This window comes from Euwallacea fornicatus, chromosome 2 (genome assembly GCF_040115645.1).
Source record: "Euwallacea fornicatus isolate EFF26 chromosome 2, ASM4011564v1, whole genome shotgun sequence".
Taxonomy (NCBI): Eukaryota; Metazoa; Arthropoda; class Insecta; order Coleoptera; family Curculionidae; genus Euwallacea; species Euwallacea fornicatus.
The window spans coordinates 6,342,457-6,367,657 of record NC_089542.1 but is presented as its reverse complement, the minus strand read 5'-3'; the positions used below and the strand labels follow the sequence as shown (position 1 = coordinate 6,367,657).

Below are 25,201 nucleotides of genomic sequence, written 5' to 3'. Positions count from 1 at the left end.
TGAGCAGTATTTTAATGGCCCAAATTCAACATTTACGTGCGAAGTAAAAAGTTGCTCCAATAGGCAATTCAACATGAGGTGGTAAACATGATGTGGGGGATAGGGATGTAAAACATGTTCCATATCTTATTATTTTTAATATTTCACTTAAAATATATTTTTTCTCGATATGCAGTTTCGAGAAAAATTTCCCGTACATGCGAAAGTCACCATTATCGATGACCATAATTAAAATATAGTCCCAAAAGCATTAGTGGTTTTAATAAAGTCAGGAATTTTGTTGTGGAAAAACCTCGTTTTGACAGCCTTCGCCATGAATGATAAATGAAATCCACTCTTACAAAACCTTGTTAAGATATTAATCAGCTTCTTTATGTGAGTTTCATACAAGAATTATGGATCCTTGTTTGAACACAATATATTAGTTTCATGATTAACTAGCCCCTGTAATATAGGACTGAAAATAGCGGTATCTAGTAGCTTCTTGAACTTATGATCGTTTCCCCAGGTTAACCCGACACCAAAGATTGCGAAACTGGGGGGATAAAAGCTGTTTCATTTTCGACGAGGGAACGTTCGTTAGCTTAATACGAAATTTAATTGCTTTCGCAGCTAATTATCAGCAATTTCCCATTTCTGATTAGAAATCGGGGCGACGCTTTTCGTTTTTTTTTTTAAGAATTAGTTAACTCGAATAGAAAAGCTATTACAATGCTATCAAAGCCGAGCCTCCGAATTAATTTCCACTGGGCCGCGAAACGGATTCTCCCTCCTGGAAAAGTATTTCATTCTAAATTAAAACAAAAGGAAACCTTGCTTTTATTAGCTCCAGGAAATTGAATTAGTTTAACTGAAATTGAGATTTTGAGTCCGGGCACATCAAAAGTGGCTACTTCGAAATGAGTAACATGAGGCGAAACTAGTTCTAAATATAAAACTATCCAGGGAAATGGGTTAAGGGAGCTCATTAACATTCATGCGAGTCTCTCCGTGTTCAGCCACATCTCGAATCGCATGACAAGCCCTGTTTATTCGCATGTACTTTCAAGATCTACACCTGAACCGAAAGCAAATGCGAACAAGAAATGCATAGAGATGGAGCGAATTTTAGTGCTAAGTCTTCAGAGTTATATAGCGGATAAGATGGCAATTCAGTTGGAGATGATGGAGTTGGATTTGCAACTGAGAATGATGAGCAATTGCCGGAAGAGGGATTTACAAACCTATTTAGTTCATTTACGATGTTTTACATATGATTCTATGAACGTTTAGTACGTTGATTAAAACTTGGAAAGAGTGAATCTGAGGACGGGTTCCGATGTCATAAATTGATGAATCATTAGCATCGTTGGACGAGTGATGCAAGTCAAGGATATATTCGCTGGTGTGCATACTACTGTGATCAAAAAATAAGGTGAAATTATTTATGAAAGGACAAATCTTTATTATTTTCTTTCAAATAAATTTTATCGCCTTGAAAGTACTCCCCGACGAAGACAATGCATTTATACCATCGTGTTTTCAATCTTCGAAACAGGCAGAGCAGTTTTTTTCCGGGAGGGCTTTCAATACTTTCTTCGATTCGAATTTTATCTCCTCAATCGACTTGAAATGGTGTCCCCGGAGCAGTATTTTGAGCTCGAGCCAGAAGTCCAACGGTGCTAAATAAGGCGAATACAGTGGTTATGGAACGATATGGGTGGAATTATTGGCAAAATGTTCTCGAAGAAACAATGCAGTGTGGGACGGTGCATTATCATAGTGCAAAAACGAAGAATTGTTTATGCATAATTCTAGCCTTATGGGGCGAATAGTTTCATGCAAACGACCCATAATGCTCAAGTTATGTTTCTTGTTAATAGTTTGGCATAGCAGAAGAAATTCATAATTCACATCACTGCAATGATTAAAGAAAACTGTCAACATTACTTTGATTTTTGAACGACTTTGGTGCGATTTTTTCGGTCTTGGTTCACCTTTTGTGCCTTTACGGTATGCGCTCGATTGACCGAATGTTTCCGAATTGTACGCATAGATCCAAGTCTCATCTTCCGTAATGATGCGCTTCATGACGTCTCAGTAGTGACAAATCATTATTTGACAGATTTTAATGTGTCGCTTTTTTTTTAATTAAGTATTTTTGGAACCAATCTAGATTTACCGGCATTAGGCACCAAACATCTTTTAAAATGGCTAGTTCAGATTAGTTCAGGTTAGGGTTGATTCAAATAAAATCACCGTAGCATTAGCAAGATCTCTAATTGTCAATTGATCATTTTAAAGCGCCAAATCTTTGATTTCTTTGACGTGGAATCAGTAAATGTTGATGGTCCTCCGGGGCGCTGTTCGTCTTGAACTGCTTCTCGGCCTTCTCTGAAGACTTTTTACTCCTTGTAAACACTTTTTGCTTCATGGCCACATCACCAAAGGGCTTCTGTAACATCCTCAATGTTCGCGCAGTACACTATTCATTCCCCAAACAAAATTCTTTGTAAATTCTTAGCTCAACACGGCAAAGTACACACAAAAAAACTCACTTTTATATGTTTACAAAAACACGTGTAATTTTGCAGTGATTGAATACATTGATATGAAAATTGGCACAGATGTCGCAGACAGTGCTACCAACCTGAAAAAAAATTATTTCATGATCTGATAATCTCCACGAGGTTTAAAAGAAAAAATCTCTTTATTTTTCGGTCACGGTTGTACACTCAAACTCAGTTATATCGAATCTGGGTTATAACTAATGGTCACTTTTAAAGAACTGAATGGCAGCAATATACAAACTGTCTATTTAATTATGTGTTATTCTTGTTCGGATATAACATGTAAATTTATAACAAACCATCGGTTTTAGAGAACGCTTTTTGAGGTAAAATTTGCATATCCGATCGGTTATAACGAACTAATGTTTATTGAAAAAAACCGTCGTGAAAAACTTAGTAGCTCAGTTTTAGGGTATTTTTTTTGTCGAGATGATCTTAACACCGGAGAATCCCCACATATTCAATCGTAATCGATTTTGCGCGATTTTGGATTTTGGACAGCAAGAGGAACTCGTAGATCAAGATTACGAAGACGTTTTACTGCCATTGTAGATTAATAAACATAATAAATCTAAAAAATGACAAATTAATTTGCCGGTAATTTGTCAGTTAATGACAAAAAATAACTATATTGGGAGACATTAAAAATTAAGTGGAAAATAAAATTTACTACTTTTCGATACAAAATAAATATGTAGTATGTTTGGATGTAGTTGTAATATGATGTATTACATTGGTATTAGGTATTAGATGCAAATAGAACCGAAGAGGGGCCTTTTTTTCCTTTAATTGGTGTATAAGTCTTAAATATATGCGTACACATTTTTTTATTTTTTTTATTTATTGAAACGCTTCTTCCAGAAGCATTTTAAGGGAATTACAATCTGATCAGAGAATGATCATTGAGTAATTTTGTTCTAATATTAATGTGCCTTAGCTACATTTAGGGGTTACTAATTAGTAATTAATTAGTAGTCCTTAGGTTCTAATAAGAAATTGACGCGTGAAGATTCACTTTGTTTTTACTATTCACACACTAAACTAGCTCGAAGGGTTTGATCCTCTTGAGTCGTCTGGTCAGGTTAGTGTTGTCTAGGAGTTGGATCGCTTCCACGTTGACGTGCTGCAGAAGTCGTTGTTCATGTCTTCTCGCAAGTTTATTGACGGTTTCGCTGACGGTGTCCACACCCAGGTCTCTGTGAAGGTCACTATTTCTAAAGTACCAAGGTGGTGCGTAGAAATAAAAAAAAATAAAATAAAATAAAAAAATCCATATAAAAATTTTTAAGACGAACATAATAGTTTGTATAGTTATGAATGTACATATTAACTAAAATCGGATATAACGAATTCCCGGCTCTAGCGACCAAAATCTCTTGTCCCCTTGCACTCTTTATAACCGAGTTCGTCTGTATTTTCCCATCTTTCACTCTTTTTGCAGCAATTGCAAAAATATCTATCGATGAAAATTAAGAATGTAAAAGAATTACTGAAGAAATAATCATCCGGCTTACTTATCAACTATCTGAAGCAATTCGTAACATTGAATCAAATTTCTTAAAATCATCATTCGCAATACTCCTAGAATAGTCGAAAGTTTGTCTACGAAGCAAAGAGTAGGGTTCTGAATCTTAATAAAAGCACATGTTTTCAACAAGGTTTATTTCTCACAGTTTTTATAATTTCTTTTTGTTTAGATTTATTTTTATTTTATGTTAAACAATTAACCAAATTAGGCTAAAAGCCAAATTAGGGTGAAAGGGTTTCTTAATATTCAAATATCCGCGTTCGTTCCACAATCTACCGCGAAGGACGGTTCAAGGTGAGTACAGATAAATGGAAAACACATGGCACCTTCAAATATTATGTCACGTCAACATTCCACACATTCCATTGCGAAGGGTTTAGTGCCCGTTAAAGGGGACAATCCATTTAATAAAGCGATAGCTCTGAAGAAAGTGGGTTAATGTTTCACCATAGATAAGACAGAGTATAAAAACATCCAGACGCATGCCAGATAAGGATAGAATATGTATAACACACAAAGAGAGACAGACTGATAATATTGCAGTCCTTCTCCTAGACGTCTCTTTCGTTCATCTCATTATAACCTCAAATTATTTGTTTAAGTTTAATTAGAAGGTCGTTAATATTACCTTATTTACAACTTAAATGTATGAAGCTTAAGTATATACTTTTTACTATGTACTACGTTGAAAATAATATTCGTTAATATCACAATAAACGATGTATGTTAACCTTAAGAAACAGACTAAATTACCTTAAAGGAACGGATGATCGTCCCATTGTGTGCTGTGGACGAAGTTCGAAAACCCAAGAAATAGTGGTGTAAAAATGCTATTATTGAAGCACAGAAAATCACTTTCAAGAACGTTACTTTCAACATGAATCTTGAGTTAAATGTCTGATACAAGTTGAACTGCTGATAAAACTGACTGGCGAACACTAATTAAGCAGGTAAGAAGTCTTTTGCAAAATGAGGTATCTTCAATTTTTGAGGGCTGTCCTCTCGCCTTAAGACAATGTTTTCATCTTATACAAGAAGGTTCTATTCAGCACCATGAAACTGTGTACATCCCATACATTCGAATTCCGTTATAACGAACCTAGGTTATAATGAACGGTGGCCTTTAACGAAGTAAATGTCAGGAATTAACACAAAGTGTCTATTTAATTATGTGTTATTCTTGTTCGGATAATATAGAGAGGTTTACAATGAATTTTCGGTTTTAGGGAACGCTTTTCGAGGAAGGATTTAGAGGTTCGATCGGTTATAACGAACTAATGTCCATTAAAAAGACCACCGTGAAAAATTTAGTAGGCTAAATTTAGGGTTTTTGTCGGGATGATCTCGAAACCGGGGAATCCCTACGTATTGATCGTACTCGATTTTGTGGGATTTTGGACTGAAATAGCTACATTTTTTTATTATTGGATGATAAGATTTGAGTTATCTATAAATCAGTCGATGCCCATTTGGCCTTATGTAAAATGAATGTGCATATATATAGGTTTAGTTCACACTTCTCATCAACCATCCTTGTAGTGGACACAGTTAACATCAGCCAAGGGAAACGAACTATACAGTGTGGTAACTTCAACTGAAATAAATTCGGTATCTACATGACATTTGATTTTTAGCAAAATTGCTTAAATACTTCAATTTTTATTTTATCCGATACACATTTTGGTAATACTCTGATGCTACAAATATCAGCCCTTTAGCTAGGATAACAGTTACTCTTAATATTTTAAACGGACAGTGGGTTCAAATGATAAATCATTTTAAAGACCTTTTCAACCTAACTTTATCTGACATATTACTTTTCATCATAGAGCAAAATAATGTTAAAAAAAACAACATTTTACACAATCAAATTATTATATATTTTAACAGCAGCTGTTCCAAATGCTCACCGTTGACTTCTTTGCATAGCCCTAAATGGTCATCAAACTCATCTCTCACATTTTCTAAAGTAATGTTTGGAATAATTTGCCTAATTTCTTGTCTTAGACGTTCTCTGAGTTCGTTGATACCATGTGGGTTCGCATTGTAGACATTAGGTTTTAGATATCCCTATAAAAGAACTCGAGAGGAGTGAGATCGGGAGATCTCGCCGGCCATTCTATTGAGCCTCTTCTTCCTATTCATCGATTTACAAAAATTTCGGCTAGATATAAACAAACATTCTGAGCAAAATGTAGTGGTGATCCATTTTGTTGTAAACAAGATAGTTCGTCCGCCATGTCTGAATTTACTTCACTAAGAAACAAATTAGTTAATGTAGGAACTAGTTCGTCTTTAAGCAGTTCTAAATATCGTTGATTATTTAAGTTTTTATCGGAAAATATTGGTCTTAATATTCGGTTCCGTATGGCACCCGCCCAAACATTTGTTTTTGCAAGATACTGCGTGTGACCTTTTCTCATCTAATGAAGATTCATTGCAGACCAATATAGACAATTTTGTTTATTGACATGTGTATTTAATGTAAAAGTTGTCTCATTAATAAACAAAATCCATTGATATATCTAAAATTGCTGAACAGCATTTATAATCCTTTTGCAAAATTCAGTTCGTCGACCTCCATCATTCTCGATCAATTCTTGATGTATTTACATTTTTCGATATTTTCAAAACCGATGTATAATTGATTAAATTTCCAAAAGTTTTCTGCCAGGATGATGTAATCCGGTTTTTTTTTCATGCCAAAAGCGCGTTAATTTTTGTATTGTATTCAATTTTTTGCATCTGTTCCTTGGGATATTTCTCACAATGACCATGGTCTTTAAATTTTTTAAAATTTTACTTATGGTCCCTTGATTAATGGGTGACAAATCAGGATACTTTTGTCGAAATAATTAAACAACCTCATTTTGTGTTGGGACTCTGTCGCCACATTCAATCATCATTGTAATTTAGATTTTATGGAATTTAGTTAACTATCGCATTATTCGCAATTTTGTAACTTACGTGAAGTGCGTTTTTTCTGTATTAAACGAAAAGAACTAAATTTTTTATTGAATTAATACTTAGATTATTGTGAAGTTTCAGAAATAATTCGCAGAAGAAACTACAAGTAAATAAACAACATTTAAGTATGAAAACAATTTACTTTTAGATTTTTTTTCTCTATGATGGAAAGTAATATATCAGATAAAGTGAGGTTGAAAAGATTTTTAAAATAACGTATCACTTGCAACCCCTGTACATTTAAACTTTTTAGGGTAAACGTCGCCCTAACTAAGGGCATGACATTTGTACGTCAGAACACTAGAAAGAAGTGTATTAGGTAAAATAAAAATTGATGTATTTAAACAACTTTGCAAAAAATCAAATGCTGTGTAGATACCAAATTTATTCCAACTAAAGTTACCATACTGTATGTATAGACACATTAACTAGAATCAGATATAACGAACCCACCGCTATAGCGAACAAAATCTTTGTTCCCCTCGTGTTTTTTATAACCGAGTTGGACTCTAACGTATTCCGAAAGCTGTTATGGATATTTGAATTTTTGCCTCATCAATATTTTTCTTGGAACAAATACCTGAAAATGAGGAGTCACCTCAAGAATGTATGCTTAAAAACAACTCAACTCGAGAAGTGCTTTAGTATAACTAGGACCACTATGGTTAAAGATTCTCGAATTTTTACTTCACTATTAAATTTTTGAACAAAATTAGCTAAAATGGCTGGTTGATTTAGTTATGAATTTCTTAAAGGACGTATCTCTAAATCTGCTAAAAATTAAATCAGTTTATTGGCTATCTATAATTTTTATTCCAGTACTTTCTTGGAAATTCGCTTAATTCCACTCAATATCCCTAGTTTTCTTAGAAAAAGTATTAAAAAATTAGTAAAGCTTACTTGAACAGTATGTATCTTGAAAACATAAAAATTGACGGCGTGCCTCTACCCTTGCTAAAATGAAGATCTAAAAATACTTGAAAATAGACTTCGCCGCTGTTTTCCATGGGAAACAGCAACTGAAAATAAAGGTCACTACATGATTTTATCTTTAAACTCCTCCAACTTCGCAATGTATCTTTAACACGTATAAATGAAGAGTCTTATAAAAGGAAAGTGAGTGTAGCGACGAAAACGGTTCATTTGAGGACGTTAGAAAACGTGAATTTTAAGGGCTCTGGGGTGTACTAAAAGGATTTTTAGTACTACTAAAAGAACTTTTAGTACTACAATTTGGTTCTAAATTTAAAAATCTTCTAAGGCATGTTTTTATCAGGGCAGGCGGTCATCTCATATGCAGAAACCAGTGGCAGTGCGCGAGATATTTTGAAAGAATTAATTATAAATAATAATAAAAATAATAAAGTTCCGAGTAGATACTGACACATTCTGACTTTTAATTTGAAATGTCACACTTACAGCTGGATTTGAGGAAGACAGATATGATTTTTGTAATTTCTTTATTAAAAAAGAAACGAACGTCGAAGACGAAAGTCGCAGATTTGAGAGTACGTTGGAAGTTTAGAATGACGGTTTATCCACTGCTAATTAAGTATTATCTACTTGTACTCAACTCATAATCGATTGAATACTATTCTCAAGACGTCTTTATTAGTGTTCATTATTTTTACTGTTTTCTTTCTTTCTGGTTGTATGTTGAACATGAAAATCCTCGCCTTGCCTGATTAATCAAACAATATCGAAAAACAATTACTATACACCGTGGTAACTTAATTGCAAAAGTCTACACTATAGCTCGGGTAACGACGTTAAATAACACGTTCCGGACAGAAAACTAATTGCGCCAATCAGGCAACACACGCAATTAACCTCCGGGACAAATTACTCAGTAGATATACACAAACAAAATTCGCGATTAAGAGGAGCGAGTGGCCCTTTATGGGCCCATGGACGAGCCATTTTTTATTTGCTGGGTTGGATTTATTCGCTACGCTTATATTCGTTTCCTGTTTTTGTGGCCGCTTTAGTAAACACAAGAGACACTTTATTGGTCCATAAAAGCCTCGTTGACGTCCCCAACTGGGGTGCCAAATGAATTTAATTTTCTTTTATTCCCCTTACGATATAAATGGACCCTCCTCGGCTCACTTAGGAGCATAAACAGTCGAATATATTATAAACTAGGAGGCAAAAAGTTTACGCCTCGGGGCCATCCATTTGCGCCTTAAAGTAAACTTGAGGGGCTTTCAGGAAAAAAGTCAATTTCTCTGTGGCAATGAAGGAACCTATTTAGGGTAGTGTTTTCGCATCTCACCTTCCTTTCTGCTTTTATTGCAGGGATAATTGACTCCTTTAAAGGGCGTGAAGCTGAAGACACGAAAAGCAATATAACTGTATATATGAACTAAAAAATCCAATTCGTGTCCGAGTTTGTATCATCACTGTATTTTATGAAAGGAAATGGCGTAAAATATTGCGCAAAAACTGCACTGGAAAATTCAAATCGAAAATAGACTAAACTAAACGTTATTTGCATTCGAAATAGGGCCTTTCAATAATTCAATAACGGGGGCCATATGTTCCTGGGCTGTTATACGCTGGAACCTATCTGGAACGATACGAATTGATTTATATGTTACGTTAGCTGACAGTCTAAATAGTTTCAGCTTACCATCCAGGAAATATATCATTATTTCCCAGTTCTCCAGAACGATTGTTTAAATTTTCATGTTACCAATTCGTTTGCCATGTTTACAATTCAACAAAATGAATTCTGACTACAGGCGTGTTCTCCCAAGTTATGAAAAGGCATTTAATATTAATCAACAAACCTCTTAATCGATCGAATATAGCATTTCCTTGAAAAAACACCATATTTAGAGCTCAGAAATAATATGAAGTGGGCCTAAAATAACGAACTGGTAATAGTAGGATTAATTAAGAGGGAGCTTAATTTCTTGGGAAAATCGTTAACCTCTTTGAGCACCTTTCCCAAAGAGACCATCCAAATATTTCGGTTTAAGGAGATGAGGTAAAGTTAGGGATCAAAAGTAAATAGACCGTTAAGTTAGAGTGCTCGTTACTTGCGCTACTTTTACTATTCATGGCTTAGAAGCAAGAGTTATTTTTTTGCCGAGTAATATAACGGGTGATCATTAAGAAAAAACTCAACTAGACGTTAAAATATCAGAGGCATGTCTTGGATAAACTCATCAACGTAGACAATAAATGGCTTAATCAACGCTCCTTTTTTAATGGTCGAGCGTTATATTTCATCCAGCTACATTACGCATTGTTCGCATTGGCCTTGTGGTTTAAGACAAATTTACATCAAATTTAAGATTCACAATTCACTGTCAGCATTTTCTCAAAAAGATATAATAATTTCTTGAGAATGTTGCGAATGTATATTTAAATTTGACATATATTTTTACTTATGGTTCATCTAAATATTGAAGAAATTAGTAATCGCCATAGGTCACAGAAAAAAGCAGCAAAAAAATGGCTAAACCGCTACCATCCAGTGGTCCAATATATTCAAAATGTTGAAATTCAATGGGCGTTTCATATACGGTTTTATTAATATATTTTCAGTATTATGTTACATATGGATTAGCCTGAGTAAGTAAATGAAATAATAATATACAGGGTGTCCCACAAGTGTTTCATTATATTTCAGTGGGTAATAGTACATTGAAAAATAATATGACTCCCTATATAAACCATATTCCAATAATGCTTCATTAAGAAGATACAGGGTGTTAAACTTAAAACACACCTGGAATATTTCAACGTATCAGAGTATCAATGAACAGGCGAGCTCAATTATGTATTGAACAAAATGGCCACCAATTTGAACAATTTCTATAATGTTATAGCAAATAAATAATATTTAAAACAAACTTAATATTATTAAAACCATTTAGAGAATATCATGCATATAGACGGTATTCAATTTTTTACTGGCAAACGATACGTCGGACGAAAAAGAGTCAAGTGAGCATTTTTCTTCTAAATGAAATTAAACTTCTAAAAATAATTTTTATTTTGATAAAAAGCAGTGGCGCACCATGTTTTTCTTTAAAAATGTGCTGAGAGGTGTCCGTACGCACGTCACTGGTGAAACGAAAAATAGCCCTTTTGCATAAATAAATGCGTCTACATTAACTCTCAAAACATGCCAAATTTCACTTACATATCTCAAACGATTTTGAATATATCAATAAAAGTTAAATTTTTTAAGTAAAGTTTAACACCCTGTATCTTCTTAATGAAGCATTATTGGAATATGGTTTATATAGGGAGTCATATTATTTTTCAATGTACTATTACCCACTGAAATATAATGAAACACTTGTGGGACACCCTGTATATACACTAAAGGAAAAAACTAAATAAATTTCGGAAATTTTTAGAAATAAATTTAAGTCCACCCTGTGTAACGTTCACGTATACCATGTCTTATTTATAAACGAGCATTCGTTCAACGTGCGCAGTTCGATTTTTTATTGTTCTTATCGATGATTTTCTTGCTGATTTATGATTTGTACTGTGACAAAAGTAAAGAAACTATACTTTGTATCGATTTTTATTAAGTTAATCCTACGTTTTGTGAAGAATTCGTGCACGATTTTAGTGCATAGCATGGCGAAAGGCCTGCTGGAAAATATTTATCTGAAGATTTCCCAATAAAAATTGTTAAAAGGTTTCAGAGTGGAACAAAACAATAAGACATTTCTAAAAATAATTATTTATACAACTCCGCAGTATTCAAAGTATTAAAGAGGTACAAGACACGAGGAAATGTTATTAGTAACAGACGTTGTGGTGGCCGGCAAAGAAAACCGAGTAAACACCTAGACAGGTGTATAAAAATCATTTCTCGGACACAACCCAATTCGGTAGGTAATGAGGTAGGACTTGTAGGCAGACGAGCAGCAAAAACACCATTGTTGTATCCGAAAAATTGAAAAGTACACCTTGCTTATGTCCAAAAATATTCATATTGTCACTTAGCATTTTGAAAAAAGGTTTTGCTTAGTAACCGGACCAAAATAAATATTTTTTGATCTGATTAGATAGCATCGGTAATGCGATCAGTTGGTAAACGGTAAAAGTCCAAGTATACTTTATGCACAATAAAGTATGGTAGAGGTTCTATCTTCTATAGAGACGCTTTTCGTCCTATAAAATAAGTTCAATTTATTTCATTGAAGGAAAAATGAACAAGTTCGAGTGTTTAAATTTTTTTGAAAAGGTAATGAAATCATTTTGTGACGACAACTTGGCAGTTAATTGGATATTGCAACATGACAACGAGCCAAGACATAAAGCAACAATCATTACAAATTGGCTCAATGAATCAACAGTCATTGTTTTGAATTGATCAGTGCAAAACCCAGACTTGAACCCAATTGAAAATTTATGGAATTAATTAAAAATGCAAATTAAGAAAAAAAATGACATAAGCACGGAAGATTAAAACTGATCCATTCAAAACATATGGAGCAATATGGATATGTCCAAAATAAATACTCTTCTTAAATCGATATCTAAAAAATACGTAAAGATTATTAAGAATAAGAGGTATGCTACACATTATTATTTGGTTGATATTGTTTCGTGGAAAGCGTTATTTATATGTTAGTTTTTTCAGAATTTGTTTAGTTTTATCAAACTATTTTTCCTATAGAATAATTAGCTGGGGTCTTTATAATACAAAATATATATAATATACGTGTATATGTAGGATCCAGTAGTCAAATCAACCACCCTGTACATAGTTTTTAATTGTATTGCATTGTGCATTTTGATCCTAATCAAGGATGGATGGAGTCTCGACCTATCGAGACTCCATCGGAAAGGTGGTAGATTGTAAATAGAGTTAAGGTTAAGTTATTGTTAAGGAGATGATGTACCCCTTTGGCACGCCCATGGTAGATTTTGATTGGTGCGTGAGAATTCCCACCGAGTAACTTTGTCGACATTGGTTTTACTTATGATAAGTTTTTGTCGGCCCTAATGATGCAGACGCAAGTACCGCCGACGGAAGACTTCTTTCTTATCAGCATCAGCACCACGATCCAATGCGGCGGGTGGTGCACGTGGTATCGATGGCATCCCCAACTAGGGTACACCCATGGTGCGCCGCCAGAGGGTTTAGTATTTAAGACTTTCCCGAAGATGGGGAATTACTATTCTATTCCAAGTCCGATTCGTGTTGATATTTGATTCTATTTCAAAGTGAAGACCAAAGCCGCTTCCACCTTCATAAATACAGTTTTGAATTATACCCTAGACTAATGAAATAAAAACCTACATATATTACTATGTTTCTTTTACTGGCTTTTGTATATTATTACACAGGGAGTTAATTTCAAAACGAAAGACTGGAAATATCTGTTGATTTGGAGGTCAATAATTTTTTTTTATCTATTCAGTTGTCCAGGAGAAGTTTAATTTGATATTAGAGAGAATTGTATCAGCCTCCCCTTTACGCCCAGCTACCTTCACTTTGATATTTCAAATGGCACCCCCCATCGAGTGGCTCATCATTATAAGCGAAATTCAGTTTGTTATATAACTATACCCAGAAAACCGATATCGGTTAATGGAGTCGGAAATCAAAAGGAAAAATGTCTATTAGTACAAATAGCTTATTGGGATTAAATAATTCATTTTGTTAAGTATTCAAAATGTGAGTCGTTATCAACGAGACAATAATAGAGTCTGTTTCGAGAATGGCTCAATAAACAATTTCCAGAAAAATGGATTGACAGAATTGGTGCATTACAATGGTCGGCACGATCTGCAGATTCCTGTCCACTAGACTCTTTTCAGTGGAGTTATTTAAAAAGTAAAATGTTTAAAACTCCATTTGAAAGTATTTGAAAATTGAAACATAGAATTTTCCTGGAATGTAGAAGTATTGCTGGATAAACTTTGGCCAATGTTTGCGAAAAATTTGAAAACTGATTTTATTATTGACTCAGTAATAACAGCTAAAATATTGAGCACTTAATGAAATGAATTATTATACACCAACATTTTTTGTGTGATCTACGGCGATGACTAATTTCTTCAATATTTATATTCTATCCCCTGAAAAAGGAAGACCAACGTAACGAAAGAATAGGTTCAGGTCTCTTATACTGCTCGATCATGAATGAATGGCACTGATCCATAGTCATTGAAAGCGAGGATATACAGAATCGCAGAAGCGGACAACTTTTTTAAAACTATAGCTTAGTTACAATATGAAAAAGAACAAATTCCTCATCATTAAAAACAGTCAGGACGAATCTAATACTTCGATCTTCCAGACCGTGGTTTTTGGTGGATGTAGGATTACTTAGAAACTTATCCAGTGATGCAGAGACGCGTTTGGTGAATTAGTATGATGAATTCATGAGCTCCTAATCACCAATTCCGTGTCAGGCGGTTCCCAATAACACACTTCAATGGAACTTGGAAACTTTTCTAATTCCAAAAATAGGTGGACATGAAGGTTTTAGGTAAAAGCTTTTTTAAAAGCAGGCCCTACATATTAATTGCATAAGGGTTGAATAACGAAAATTCAAGCTTTAAGGGAGGTGCCTTAATGCGCACCACTCACAAGACATTCACGATGGGCGTTTTTTTTCCTGCCTAATCCAGAGGAAAATATTGACTTTAAATGTAAAGTAAATCGAAGAAGAAAGGGGGAGAAACTCCGAGCCAAATTAAGTTTGGGTTTTAGGGGTTAAGAAAGTCCCTACCGTCGGGCTCCACTACAGAACAATTCTTCCTTCCAGCCGCAAGTAACAGGAAAGCCAAAAGGGCAATCGAGCTTGAAACTCGGTGACGGAGTGGCTTTTTTATGGCTTTTTCCTTGCCTTTGTCATCCTTATGTAACCACACCTTCGATGCCTCGAAGGCCTTCACTTGAATATTTGGTACCAAATGGTACTGAGTCCGCCTAGCGCTGAAATACCTGCCAAAGAAAGGGAGGAAAAAGTATGCTTTAAATCGACTTTTGAAAGCCCAATTTCGTTGGGAACAAAAGAAGGAAAAGAATAACTGAAATATATTATAAGAAAAGGTACTTTTATGTGATATTTGAATAACTCAACTTTCATGGTTTCCCAAATGCTGAACTCATGGACATGGAAGAAGAACAAAGTCAAATTGTATCTAGTTAGTGGAATGTAGATAAGCCAAAGATGTTTTATCTGCCCCGGATATATTCAAGACATCATCTCTATTCAGGAAATGTGGGCAATGCACTTGGGACTTCTAACAGATCATTATAGATTAAACAGGCGTATGCAATTCCTGCGGTGAAAGAGGAATCCTCATACCAGTTATGGGGTTTGTAATGAAGGTCACGTCTTAGGTATAGGTAGGAACTTGGAACACTCTGAATGGAATAAGATTTTGTCTTTCTTCGAGAGGACGAGCTATTTGGAGAAAGAGGACAGTGTCCACACAGAGGGAAAAGGGTGAATTGGGGAACGTAAAGGGGCCCAAAGAGTCTAATTGCAGGATTTCGTCTTCCTTGTTTGAATATTACTGCTACTACCGCTTCTACTTTTCTATTCCTATCAACGGCTAATATAAATAATAACTTTATAGGTAAAACTTAAACTCAAAGTATTTGAGATTTTGGGTTAAACTCAGGAACAGCCTTTTTGGATTAATTAATTCTAACAGACAAATTGAATTTATTCACATGCGAACGGGACTAATACGATCTAAATGAAACTAAAAGAAGGAACCACCTCAAGAAAAATTATTAAAAACTTGAGTATCACGCACCTCGACACTCTGTTTGAGGATAAGCCCTAATTTTTAAGGCACTTTCTGAAATCACTATTGTACCTGCCCATATGAGGGATTTTTGAAAAATTAGGCAAATTTTATAAAATTTATTAATCAAAATCGTCAGATGAACAGATTTCAAATACATACATTGAAGACCAGAAGTCTCGCATAAATTTTTGTATATAAATATTTTTGCAGAAAGTGCTAGAACACGTCCAATATTGTTTTTTGTTGTGTTTTTTTTTGACGTAACAGACATGTATACACGGTTGCCCATGTAGCAGATAAATGCATTTTTATATGGAATCCCGTGTATATATCATAACATTTTTAAGTTCTTTGAAAACTACTGAACATATCCAAGTCTAAATTCAACAGTTATAGAAATATTTGCGACTGTAGTGGTTTGCTTCGTTACCTGACGTCACCCCTATGAAGTTTTTTGATACATAAGGTGTATTTAAATAAGCCAAATAATGTAGAAAAGTTATAAAATAAAATTACGCAAGAAGCTCAACAAATATCATCATGGGTAATCTTGTGTACATTATATAAAAAAACGCTCAATAAAGAAAATTATTTAGCGCGTTCAAGCATTTTCATGAAAAACATTTTCTTTAATTTTTAATATATTTATGTTAAACTTTTCATATAACAAATTACAGCAGTACATTTGCTACTTTGAAAGAATTTGCGATTCCAACTTGTTTGCGGTTTTGAAAACTTTGAAAAATTATTTTTAAATTATGCATTTTGAATTATTTTCGAACTTGCAAATAATATTACATCTGAAAATTTTATTACCATTTGCACTAAGTAATTTTAGACTATAATTATGTAGTATCGGGATTCAATGAGATATTAAATTCCAATACTAGAGTAGATATAGGATGGTGGTTATATCTACGAAAGAAATCACAGTTCAAGAAACAAAAGCTATAAGTGTGTGTTTATTAAGTAAAGATAGAAGAACAAGCAAAAAGAAGAACGAGCGGACCGAGGCCTGTCTCATCTCAGTTCGTCGTTTTTGGGACTGCCCGGGTCAGCCTCTTCCTTTTTCCAACTCCCTTAACTGCTACCTGTGTTTCTGGGTTTCTCACCCCCGCTCGGTCACATCTGGACACCAAATGCCCAGATGATCATCACTCTAATTGTCTTCATAATGTCTTTCAGTATGGGGACGCAATATTGTGAAATGGAAAGAACGAATACATAAATTTAAGATATGTCTATGGTCAACTGAATTATGGCCTGGTTTTATGATCCTACAGTTATAAATAAGATGGTCATAATGACATCAGTCAAAATATTATTTTTTACTGAATAGAATAATAGAACGAAATAGAATAATAATATTTACTTTACCATTCTATGTCAGGAATAAGAAGCACACCTAATGGTATTATGATAAAAAGCAAAGAAGTCGCTCATTCACAAAGTCATAAAACCAATTAAAGCGCTTTGTGGAAACAAGATACATAAGCCACATTTTCACGGAAAAAGCGGAAAATGTTTCTTGGGAAGAGAAATACGGCATTTTATTATTACAAAATGTAGAATGATCTGCATTTCCATTCTACGTATCTGAATATAAAGATAGAAATAACTTTAAAATATGTATTTTTGATTTTAGGATTTGACTAAAATTACATTCAATATTAAGAGCCTTAGGTGGTTTATATGTAGTTTGTTCCAATCCAATAAAAGGTTTTTCTGGACAGAACGTTGTTTCTGAACTTTTTAAACATTTATAATCTAACGATCTATACCGATTAAACAATATCTTAAATAACTTTGTTTACGTATTTTTCTTACTTGCTAAATTTGTATGAGGCCATCAATCCGAGCCTAGCATTTCTGGTAAAACTATGAAATATGCTGTGATAATTTACACAAATACCTCATAATATTACATTATCAGAATCATGACTGTAGATCACTAAATAATAAATATTAACATTCATTTGTCTAGATAGAATATGCTTCAAGCATGTTATTCGGAAAAATCTACAGTTTCATTTCCTAGCGACGTGATCCAACCAGTTTCTCTATGATGAGTTTTCATCTAGATTCATACAATCCCAAAAATTTCACAGATTCTGAACTATTTATAGAGTATATCTGTGCAATAGGTTCACCCCTGGCTAGCCTAAAATTAAGATATCGGTCTTACTAAAATAGAAATTTAGAATATTTTTATTACACATTCGTTAAAGCACATGCACTTCTCTATGCTGGATGTCTGAAAATGACGTTGGAATATTTTAAGAGGTGATTCTAAAGCTAAAAAAAAAATTCATATAAGCATATTTCAAAAATGGCTTCTCAAAGGAGCTAGAACCCCTTAAAGGGGAGTTGGATGGTGAACCTATTGAACGTGGATTTTTCGTAATATTTTTGAAACGGTTTTCGCCAAAATTATGAAATTCAGTATACTTTAATAAGCGGTTAAAACTTTTTTTATATTAATAATAACAGATTTTAGCCAAGAGTTCACATACAGGCGGTCTTCTACATAAACGGTGCCTGAACTTTTTTGTTTATGATATTTTTTAATTTTTGAAATAAAGTCACTGAATGGCAAACGTTTTCAAATAAGAAGGATTCTTTCATTTCATCTCCTTAGGATAGGTCGTTTACATGGACATTGAAATGCATCTTAGTAGACATGGTAAGCATCCTGGTAATATAAAAAAAAATTTATCACCCAGTAATAACAATACTAATATTATTAAGGATTTATCACTTATTCGTAAAAAATATTGAAAATGGACTTCGTTCATATCAGCGCATTTTCTAATTCTATTCTTCATAATCTTCAATGTTTAGGTCATCGTGAATTGGTTTATAGCAACTAATTTTTTTGGAAAACGGTCTGTCCTGACGAGATAAAATAAGGGGACATTTTTTACTTAAATTATTTGGAATTCATTTATTTGATTTAAAAAATTAGTAAATATCACAAACAAAAAAGGCAAGGCAAAATTTACGCAGGAGATCTCGTGTATGTGATGCCTCTAACTAAAATCTCCAATTATTATTACAAAAATATCTCCCATTCCAACTTATTACAATATACCGAGTTTCATAATTTTAGCGTAAACTGTTTCGAAAATATTACGAAAAAACCATCTTCAAAGTTTCCCCTTAAAGGGGTTTTAGCTCCATTAAGAAATAATTGTTGGGGTATGTTTATAAGAACTGTTTTTATTATTTTAATCTCTAAAATCACCTACTAAAATAATTCAAAGTTATTTCCGAACACTCTATGTAGCTACATCATTAATTGATTTTGATATTTAATTCTTCCTCACTTTGTGCTGACTCAATGGTGGAATTATCACCAGCATTTATACCTAACTACATTATCCTCTGAAATATGAAATTGAAGTGAAATTATATGAAATTAAAATCCACAGGGGCCTAAGATTGATCTTTGTGGCGTCTGAAATTTTTACATGTATTATATCATAAATCATTCTAGCAATTTTTACATCTACATCTACATTAAACAATCTAAAGCATTAAAGAGATCGAATAAAAGAGCCCAGTCAGAAATTCTTCCCCTCTTCCAAATATCCGCCCGTTTGTGACGACTGTCATAAAAGCCTAGCAAATACCCTCTCTGCCGACCTCCCCCTTGTTAAACCAAGCTGCTTATCAGAAAGTATCTTTCCTTCATTCACAAAACTGACGATTCCAGTACTAAAAATTAAAGATAAAAAAATTAAGTGCCTTTTGGCGGAATCACTGCTTTATCAGAAAACATGAAATCAGGTGACAGATAGTGCTGCTTATGTATAGGTACAACCTTTCTGGATCTCATTTAACAGATTTTGAACAAATTACGATTCCAAAACCCCAAATTTCGATTGATTTTGCTAAGTTTCAAAACCTACAAGTTGCAGTTTTGTAGGGTATTTTTAGATAAAAATTATCACGTTAGAAAATTTCAAGGGGATTGTGCTATAATAAATCAAATTTGCTAATATTAAAGGATTTGAGGTCTCAAAGGTACGAAACATATTTAACGTCAAAGTTATCAGTTGTAAATGCTCTTTTAGATCGAAAATTTCAACAATTTTAGAGGTTTCATCGATTAAAATGTGAAAGTTGAGATAAATCTCGAAAGATCTCACCATGAAGCAATATGTAATTTTCGACGAATTCAAAAACCCTAAATTTCAAAATTTTGAAAGTTTTTTAATTAAACGGAAAAGTGTCGGTTTTTTATTATTTTTTAAATATAAAAATTGTCAATTATCATTATATATATATATACATATATATTATATATTTTTTTAATTGCTAATTTTCATTTGCGTAACTTTGTGATTTTGGAAATTAAACCTAACTTTTTTGGGGTTTTACGTTCCCTTAGTGATTTCAATATTTAAAAAGGGTCAAATTTTGGATACCTTTTCAGCTTAAATTAAGAGATCGAACGAGAATACTATTCAGAGACACTCTTAAGAAACACGTTAGCTCAATATTAACCTAGTTTCACTATTGAAAATTTAAACGAGGTGATGCAAATAATAAATTGGGAAGATACTTTTTCTTGGAACTGAACTATTACCTACGATGTGTAATTCCTCCCCTTTCGTTAAGCCCAAACCTTCCTGAATTATTAAAATCGCCAGAGGAGGGTGTAAAATTCGAGGCATTATACGACAAAAATCGATGAACTACTTTGGTCATATAAAGCAAATTTGCAACTATTATTAGATCATTTTCGTGATATAGGGGCAATGTACTTCTGGCGTTTTGATATTAAAAAAAATGGTTGTTGAGGTCAAAAGAACAAAAAAAATGTAAAAAGGTGGATTTGGACGATTTTATCAATCATTATTAATCTGAACGATTAAAATGTTGTTCTTGAGTTGAAAATACGGAACGAAAATAAGAATTTAAGGAGTTTCTATTTTAGACTAATTGGTGAATATCTGTTTCAATTTAGAAGCTCAAAAGCATTAGTATAAATGAGCATTTTCAGCGGAGAAATAGAGTTGCAAGATCCATGTGCATTATAAGCTAAATCCAGGATTTAAACATGTTGGTAGTTAGACCTTCAAAAGGGAATATATGTATTTATAAGATAAATGCGGGATTAAGATAATCCAAGTTTGTTGATTTTTCATTATTGCAGTGGTTATACTATTTTCATTTATATTTCTATAGATTTTAGGAGAACTTGAGCGGTATATTTACACGCTAATTCATATTTATGTGTTCTTACCTTTCTTCATACAGTCTTCCGCAGGGTTTACGTGGCTCGACTATAAAGCCCTCAAAGGCAAATCTGCTTGGAGATGCTGGTAATTATTCATCTCCCAACCTGAACATACAGGCTGTCTCATAAAAAAAAGGTGAAGCCAAAACTCAGTTATTTATGAACAAATTTTGATGAACTAAAAACAAACAGACTATTAAATAACGTTAAAGTAAATATTTTTTTAGATCGACTTTTTCTACTTGAAGTGTCAACTTTAAAATTTTAAATAGAACTAGGTACTTTTTTACATTTTTTCATAGAAAGCTTTTTTTGGATTTCATGATGTATGACAAGTTAAAACAATATTTATATTGAAAGAAACTAAAAAAGTCGATTTTTTTGAGAACTAATAAGTTGCCTTGCATATTACAAATAGGTTCATAACTTATCTCCTAAACGTTCTAATTTATTACGACTAGGTACTTAAAAGGGTAGAACTAAGATGTATTACTTGGAATTCTTATTGCTTTGGGAAGACGCTTCGAACATATCTATAAATTCGCTGTCCAATTTAAAACATTTTCAACTCAAATTGACACTTGATAATTGTCGTCATTAATAACACTAATAATAATTTTTATTTTACTAAAGAAGTAATTTTCATTCATCAAACTTAAAGCATAACTGCGCACAGATAATTAATATGAAACATGATGTGGTTGCAATGGTTAAGAGAAGTTTTACGTTGTCCCTTCTCGCTGGGCCCTAATAACCTGCACTTGTCCATGGCACCAAAAATCTTTCGACAGAACTGTACAGTGGGATAAGAGAGGATGAATTACAGATGACAATCGGACAACACAGATTGTCCATGACGATGTAGATAACTATGTTATATATATGAACTCATAATGTTCAAATTCTTCAATATTTTTCAATTGAAATTATTTTGATATTAACTTGTCATACATCATCAAACTCAGAAAAATACTTTCTATCAAACAATAGAAAAAAATACGGAGTTCTATTTAAATTTTTGAAATGGCCACCTTAAGCAGAAGTTGAGTTAAAAAAAATCATCTGAATAATATCATTTTATTTGGTTTTTAGGTTATAAAAATCCGCTCATAAATAACTGAGCAATGGCTTCCCCTTTTTATGAGACAGCCGGTATGTATGCAAAGGAAATGTAGCATGAATATATTTTAAGGTCCTTTATTTTCCATTAGTGCCAATAGCATAGAAAGAACTGGACAGGGCAGACATTATATTAAAATTAGTTTTATCTTTTGGGTTGAAAAACCTCCCTGAAATAACGTCTCCATGACGTCATTGTCTCGTTACTGTAACATGGCAAGTTTGCATAATTTCTTGTCATAATATAAAAGACGCAAGAAGTCATGGTAGCGTCACTTGAGTTTTCACATTTCTATTTGTATTTCCACTGATATTAAAGCGTAAACAGTATACAGGGTGTTCTTTAAGTCCGTGGACAAACTTCAAAGAGTGATTCTTTGAGCGATTCTAAGACGAAAACTTTATATGAACATAGGTCCAGTAATGCTTAGTTTTCAAGACACAGGACGTCAAGCTTTTTTTTTTATCGTTTTTTCGTCAAAATTTTATATATCCTTTAGCCGATTTTTGTTGAAACTTGGCATTTATTTAGTGTTAAAATTGTTTTTACTAAAAAAAATTGCGTGATATTTGTTTAAGTGTAGTTTTAATAAAGCGATTTTCTTAAATTTCCAGAGTTTCCCCTGTGTACGTTACTAGCAAAAGGAGACAAACTATTTTTTGCTAAAAAGTTTCTTTTTATTACATTAAAAACTGCCATCAAGTTTTACCGTCACATTTGTTTCCAACTTCTTGATATTTAGAAGTTTATTTTTAATATAAGGATAGTCCCAGAAGTACCCGATATGACATTAGATGCGGATTTTTTTGTAAAAAAATTGCGTATATTACAAAGATCCAACTTTAAAAAGCTCGTGTCTAAAGTTTGAAAATACTACATTGATTTGTATTTTTGTTTTTTAGGCGTTTTAGTGAACGATTTTAGACATTTTGTGAACATGGAAGGAATTGGTCATCGACACGTGATTGAATACTTTCATTTGAATGGTCTTAGTCCATACAACATTAATGCGAAATTAGATTCTACTGTGGGGATATCTGGTTCGTCATTAGTAACTGTAAAATATTAATTGCAAAGCTTAAACGCGGTAGTACCAGCGGCCAAGACGAATTTCGCAGTGGTCCACCCCATGATAGTCCAGATCTGACTCCCCCAGATATTAAAGTGATAATCCACAAAGCTGTATTGGAAGATAGACATTTCAGAAAGTACTGTATGTATATCGCATTTTGACCGAAAAATTGGATATGAGGAAGCTGTACGCAAAATGAGTGCCGCGAATATTTACAACTGATCAAAAACAGCACCGTGAGGATATTTTAAAGGAGTGTTTGACAAAATTTGGCAGCAATAAAACCTACTTTTTATGTCGATTCATAACCAAGGATGAAGCGTAGGTCCATCTTTTTGCACCCGAGACAAGAAATCAGTCAAACGATGGACTCAAGGGGGAACATCTACTCCAAAAAAGGCCAAAATCGTTTTATCTACAGGAAAGATGATGGTGCCAGTTTTTTTGGATATACGTGAGATCATTTTTATTGACAATCTCGTTCAAAAAAAAAAAAACAAAGACAACAAGAATAGTATACAAATTTATTCCGGCATTTGAGCGAAGATGTTAAGAAAAAAACGACCGTACTTGGCGAAAAAGAAAGTCTTATTTAATCAAAACAACACACCAGTCCACATTTACGTCTTAGCGATGGCCAAAATCAATAAATTTGGTTTCGAACTTGTTCCTCACCCACCCTAATCAACAGATTTAGCCCCGTCAAATTATTTATTATTTTCAAACTGGAAAAAAATGACTCAGTAGAAAGAGATTTGCCAATAATGAAGAGGTGAGGTCGGAGGTGGATGCCTGTTTTGAAACATTCGAACCTTCTTACAATGAACAGGGTATAGAGCAACGTTGGAAAAAGTGTGCCAATCTCAAAGAAGACTATGTTGAGAAATAATGTATTCAAGTTTAAAAATAATGTAATCCTAAAAATCCATTTTTATTTCTATAAGTGTTAGATCGGGTACTTTTAGGACTGGCCTCTTATGTAACAATTTAAAAAAATTGACCCTTTATAGCTTGAAAACGAAACATTACCACACCTATGTTTATATAAACTTTTCGTCTTAGAATTACTGCAAAAATCACCAGTTCGAGTTTGCTCACGTACTTATATAACGTCCATTATAACACATCTCTTCTGATCCTCTTTCATTCATAGTCTTTTGCAGGAATTAATTAGCTCACAACAAGCCCTCAAAGGCAAATCTGCTTGTCTCCTTATACTATACTTAAACGCCCTTAATAAGCCTGTTTTCATAGCTTGCTCCCTCAATATGCCTCCCTCTATTTCGCCAATTTTACTGCCAATGGCAGGTACAGCGGCTTATCTGAGAGTCCTCTCATTCGGTATCTCTAATCCTCAATTTTTTGTCTGTCAGTTCAAATAACATATTGAGTCAACCAAACTAGTCGATTATTCTCACGGCTCTGTTGGATGCAGGACATCAATCACGAGATTTATCTTTCTGGCATCATGAGGGTATTGGAACATTGGCTATTTTGTTATCAGGTCGACCAGAAGAATCCAGTTTCGATGCTATAGCTTTGTCAACAAGATAAAAGATCCGTTTTATCGTTTCACTTTTTCAAAGGACTAATTATTTAATTGGGCTAACGCAGTGCTTTCGTTTCAGGGACAATATGGTTGACTTGGTGCTTGGCCCTTTTGAGGGTAGTGACGTGCGATGGAACCGAAACCAACAACTGTATTTTCAATTCTATGTGCGCGTGTTCCCCTGACCAGATCAATCCCAACCCTTCTATAGATAGTATTGCGTGCTATTCTGTGCCATTTTATAAATTCCCAGGTACGTATCGGAGTTGCATAATAATAGAGTTGAGGTATAATTTATTTACCCGGTTAATTGGGTAACTACACCTTTTCCAATAATTATAATTGCTTGTGGTTTTTACGTTAATTTAAAATACAGGGTGAAATTACGGCGAGAGTTTAGGTTAAATTTAAAATCAAATG

At 33.6% G+C, this 25,201-nt stretch overlaps 1 protein-coding gene and 1 long non-coding RNA gene across 2 annotated transcripts in view; one reads left to right on the top strand and one right to left on the bottom strand.

The window, feature by feature from the left end:
- Positions 1–25,201, top strand: part of LOC136345731 (chaoptin) — a 64,780-nt gene that overhangs the window by 7,305 nt on the left and 32,274 nt on the right. The window contains exon 2 of the mRNA XM_066294280.1: positions 24,861–25,034. Within this exon, the coding sequence (XP_066150377.1) occupies positions 24,861–25,034 (174 nt within the window). The remainder of the gene's footprint in view (positions 1–24,860; positions 25,035–25,201) is intronic.
- The window catches only part of LOC136345739 (uncharacterized), a 31,161-nt gene continuing 8,249 nt past the window's right edge, over positions 2,290–25,201 (bottom strand). Inside the window, exon 3 of the long non-coding RNA XR_010733202.1 lies at positions 2,290–2,629. This is a non-coding gene — a long non-coding RNA (uncharacterized lncRNA). The remainder of the gene's footprint in view (positions 2,630–25,201) is intronic.